The following is a 4,516-nucleotide window of genomic DNA, read 5'->3' as shown; positions in this document are numbered from 1 at the left end:
TTCATATAAGGACCAAATAATTTAAATTTGAAGTAAAATAAATGTATTTCGATCGCATTGGATTTTTGGATGCTATGTAACTTTAACTACGAGGTTTTTTAACTTATTATACTAATCCCTAATCCTAATAAGTACGATAAGGAGATACACGTTTCGATAGCTGACTAATAGGAAGCAGATTGCTTTAAAACTGGGTGCACATTGCCACTAGCACATAATAAAAGATATACATGTGTTACCTGACTTATAACGAATATTCGTATTATCCAAAAAAACACGAACTCGTTATGTTAAATTAGACATGGTTCCCACGGATAGCACGTATATTCGTTATAAGTCAGGTAACACCGTAGCGCTCAAAACAAGTAAAGGTGCATTTTGGATATTCCTGCTGATCCTCCTAAACAATAAAGTGCAGTCTAACAGGTTTCCCGAATAACGGAAAAGGAAAGAAACTAAATAATACTTTATAGACATAATTGCAGCGATAGATCACTTTAGGAATGCAACTTGGAGCATTCCGATTCTTACTTCGATTCGCGATAGCGCTAAACTCACAAAGCTGACCTTAATTCAAACAAATTTTTGGTTCCCTCTTACAATGCCTAAATGTTACACACCCTTCAACGATTAACTGTTGTCCACTTTGGAGGTCTTCTGCGTCAGCTGGCGAAGCTGCGGAAAGCTACTCTTCGTCTGAGGAGGATACAGTCGACTGGCGAGCTGGACAAACGGTTCGTACAGCGATGCTCGTTCCATAGCATTGACGGTGTAGTGTTTGATTCTCTCCCGGGCGCACCAATTGTTAGCCCGGGTAAGATTCGATTCGATTGCGTCGTTATTCAGCTGCTGCTGTTGCTGCTGTGAGGAATTGATCGGAGACGAACTGGCTGAACGGTTCTGTCGCGAGCGCATGTTCGCTATCACAATGATGAAAATCTACAATGACACAATTAAAAAGTATGAATCATAAACTCGTGACCGAACGATCAGAAAACCCTGCCTCACCTCTTTTTTATCCTTAAACTTATCGATATCGCTTTTGATCCCTCCCAGCATATCCAGGCTGGACGGGTCACTTGGGTCGTATACCAGAACGAACGCATCAGGATAGGCTAAGTAGTGCCTCGGTAGCTGAACGCTTCCCTGCAGCCCGGCAGTGTCGTAAATGCGAAGCGTATCCCGACTACCCTTTCCGGTGTCCACACTTGCTACATAGGTGTCCTCAATTGTGCTGTGAATTTCCTAAAACCAAGCAATCCCATCATCGATCAACCTTCGCTCATCTTCTTTCGCCGTAGCGGTAAATAATAATTATTAGCAAGCCCTCGCAGGCAAACGCACAAATTGCATTAATTAGAAAGTCCAGTTATTCCACCAGTTTCCGCTAGACAGTGCGCATTACTCATAGCATACAGCGAGCGCAGTACTTACCGATTCAATGGTAACATTACCGTAGATCAGTTGCTCCAGAATGGTGGTTTTTCCGACGCCCTTGGCACCGCAAATTACCACCTTTCCCACTTTACTTATCTTAGAGGTCAACATATTGCAATCGATTGAGCAAATAACTATGGAATAAACATGACTTTTAATACGGTTTTTTTGGTGAAATTATTCTGCGACTAAATGCAAAAGCGCTTGGGAAACCCGTGAAACTGCGGCAGCCGAATGATTTTCACCGTTGTTTACAACAAAGTCACGAACTGTCAGAGAAACTGTCAAAAATGATTGAAAACGCAAAAGTGGAAGTCGAGGTTAGCCCTTGTCCGGTGAATGCGTTTTAAAGCAAGGTTTGCGCCCTAAATTACTGATTCGAACACGGCAACAGAAACAAATTCATTGGCAAAAATACTATATTGATGGTTTAAATTAAATAAATACTCCTATATATATTTTGGCAGCAACGAAATTCTTTTACTTTAACTATTTTTTTTTCTTTCAAAACTACTATGCCGTTTGAATAAGCATAGTAGTTTTGACAAAATGGTAGTTTGTTAATTTTTATAGTCAACTATACTGAAATCATGGTAGATTTAACGGTGTTAAGCGTTAAGCGCATAAATCACAACCATACGATTACAACATTGAAAATGGTTTATCTTCCCCTGAAAACCATAATGATAATGATTCTGTCAACTTTAATCGAACCATACCTATAGATAAAGATTTGGCCGAGATTTCGACCATATTTGATTAAGGTTTTCGAAGACCCAACCATACTACCAATGGGTGGTTAAGAACGTTCACCATACGAAATCTCACTATTAAATTACTAATCGATATTACGATTACTAATCGATGCACCCCTCCAAACATAGGAAAATCCACGAACCCCTCATTTTTATAACGATTTTAAATTGGCTCACTAATTGACTAGCCCATTGGTCCCAAGTACATCGATTAATATCTCCCATTCTAGACGCAATTCTAGTACTACACTTTGTTTGTTTTTATTGACAGAGTGTTTGACAGATAAAATGAGGGGTTCGTAGATTTTTCCTATTTTTCGAGGGCTGCATCCAGTACCAGAGTCCCAGAGCTGAGCCAAAAAGTTGAGCACGTTTCTTCGGGACCTTCTGATCTTAGAGCGAGTCTTAAAGTTACCTCTATGGTACTATTTACCTGAGTACTGCGGAGTAAATCGATTTCATTTTGCAAGCCAATGGAAAACTGCTTGAAAATTTGTTCAAGTTTAAAATTGTTTTGTTCTTTCTGAGTTGATTCCCGCCAAAAGCTCTGAGCCAGGAGTGCTCGAGCCCCCATGACTGTATCAAAGTTTGTTTACAAACATGTTTCGCCAAAGTATGTTTTACTGAAATTGAAAACTCAGCTGAGTCATAAAAACTATGCTGGTTTTTATACTTTCATCATTGAGCCTGTTGCTGTTTGTCTTGGAGCTTACAATTAAGAATGTGTTATGAAAAAGTATGAATCATTTTTATGAGATTGCAATGCTTGACGAGAGGTAAGAACAGTAACTGAGTTTGTTGCTTCTGAATGTTTGGCTCCCGTTTGACAGTTCTGACTGGCTCTCAAGTGACAAGCACATTGAGTGAGTCCGCAGTACCCAGCTATTTACCATAGAGGTAACTCTAAGATCAGAAGGTCCCGAAGAAACGTTCTCAACTTTTTGGCTCAGCTCTGGTTCGATGCACCCCTCGAAACATAGGAAAATCCACGAACCGCTCATTTTATCTGTCAAACTTTCATAGCGAATCAAAACAAACATAGTGTAGTACTAGAACTTCAACTGGAATAGGGTACGTTAATCGATTTGCTTGGTACCATGGTATTGGGCCGTATGAATCTCGGTATGAATAAAAATAGTTTACTTTACTTTCCCGTACTTTTGTTACGGGAAAAGTAAAATAAATGCTTTTATTCATACGACGTATTGCATGGCAATCGAAGAAAATGACTTGATTGATTATCTGTTCGAAAGCCATTTTAATAATTCACACCACCACGCACCAGGAAACACAAATACGTTTTCGTCGTTGACAGTTGTTCAACAGAAACGTCAATCTGTCAAGCTATATCACGTTTGTGTAGTATGAACACCCTTCTTGATATAGAATATCATCTCGGTATATAACGTGATATATAGAGCGTAGTGAGAACGTACACAGCAACAAAAAATGTAATATCGATCAACGTAATTCAAGCTGATGTATGAAATAATGATGTAATAGCAAAGAGCAGATACAATATTAAATCAATGGATGTAATTTTGTTCGCAAAATCGATGTAGATCGTACAATGTGATATTACACAACCGATGGATTGACCTGGTTGCAGCAGTTTCGATGTAATATTCAACAACTTTTTTTGCTGTGTAGCATTAGAGTTACCTCTATGGTTATATCGACAGTGAGCATGCATAAGGGCGAATACGCGATGATCGATTCTCTTCATCGATTTTCTTTTTGCATTGCTACAACTAAGCGAAACAATTTTCTAGAATTTGTTCAATGCAGAGTAGTAACAACAATCAATACGAAACTAACGATTTTAAATTGGCTCACTACTTGACTAGCCTATTGGTCCCAAGCAAATCGATTAACGTACCCCATTCTAGTACTACACAATGTTTGTTTTGATTTGCTATGAAAGTTTGACAGATAAGATGAGGGGTTATTGGATTTTCCTATGTTTCGAGGGGTGATTCGACTAGCTTGGGACCGAAGATAGTACCAGAGCTGAGCCAAAAAGTTGAGCACGTTTCTTCGGGACCTACTTGTCTTAGAGTTACCTCTATGGTAGTAACAGGTTGCATTGGCTATCAAAAGCAACAGCAAACGCACCGAGAAACGTTAAATCTAGCAAGTTATTAACAAAAGAGAAAATCGACGAAGAGAATCGATCATCGCGTATAGGCCCTTATGCATGCTCACTGTCGATATTATAATATTTCAGTGCTAACATTTGAAAACGGCGCAAAAGCCATTTGTAAACAAATGGTTTGTGGGCCCTTTACTCGCTACCCGAAGAACGCCCACGCAAACCAACAGCA

The 4,516-nt window shown here is 39.3% G+C and overlaps 1 protein-coding gene across 1 annotated transcript; it reads right to left on the bottom strand.

Annotated features, from left to right (window-relative positions):
* Window positions 1–355: 355 nt before the first annotated feature.
* kappaB-Ras lies at window positions 356–1,688 on the bottom strand. The gene is made up of 3 exons (XM_065237828.1): window positions 1,435–1,688; window positions 1,009–1,245; window positions 356–939 (listed from the first exon to the last, which is right to left on the bottom strand). The coding sequence occupies exons 1-3, from the start codon at window positions 1,546–1,548 to the stop codon at window positions 631–633; spliced, it is 660 nt and encodes a 219-aa protein (XP_065093900.1). The 5' UTR covers window positions 1,549–1,688; the 3' UTR covers window positions 356–630.
* Between the last annotated feature and the right edge of the window lie 2,828 nt (window positions 1,689–4,516).

The sequence above is a fragment of the Ochlerotatus camptorhynchus genome, unplaced genomic scaffold, assembly GCF_037179485.1.
Source record: "Ochlerotatus camptorhynchus isolate MF236.1 unplaced genomic scaffold, CSIRO-AGI_Acam_v1.1 ptg000646l, whole genome shotgun sequence".
NCBI classification, from domain to species: Eukaryota; Metazoa; Arthropoda; class Insecta; order Diptera; family Culicidae; genus Ochlerotatus; species Ochlerotatus camptorhynchus.
Note: the sequence above shows the minus strand (reverse complement) of the source record. Positions and strands in the feature narration are given on the sequence as shown.

What these genes read in the sequence shown, in the direction of transcription:
- kappaB-Ras (XM_065237828.1), bottom strand. Translation starts at nt 1,548, where the DNA reads ATGTTGACCTCTAAGATAAGTAAAGTGGGAAAGGTGGTAATTTGCGGT. An exon ending in GTAATGTTACCATTGAATCG is followed by an intron (nt 1,246 to 1,434) that starts GTAAGTACTGCG and finishes GCTTGGTTTTAG; the next exon opens with GAAATTCACAGCACAATTGA. An exon ending in AGTTTAAGGATAAAAAAGAG is followed by an intron (nt 940 to 1,008) that starts GTGAGGCAGGGT and finishes GTGTCATTGTAG; the next exon opens with ATTTTCATCATTGTGATAGC.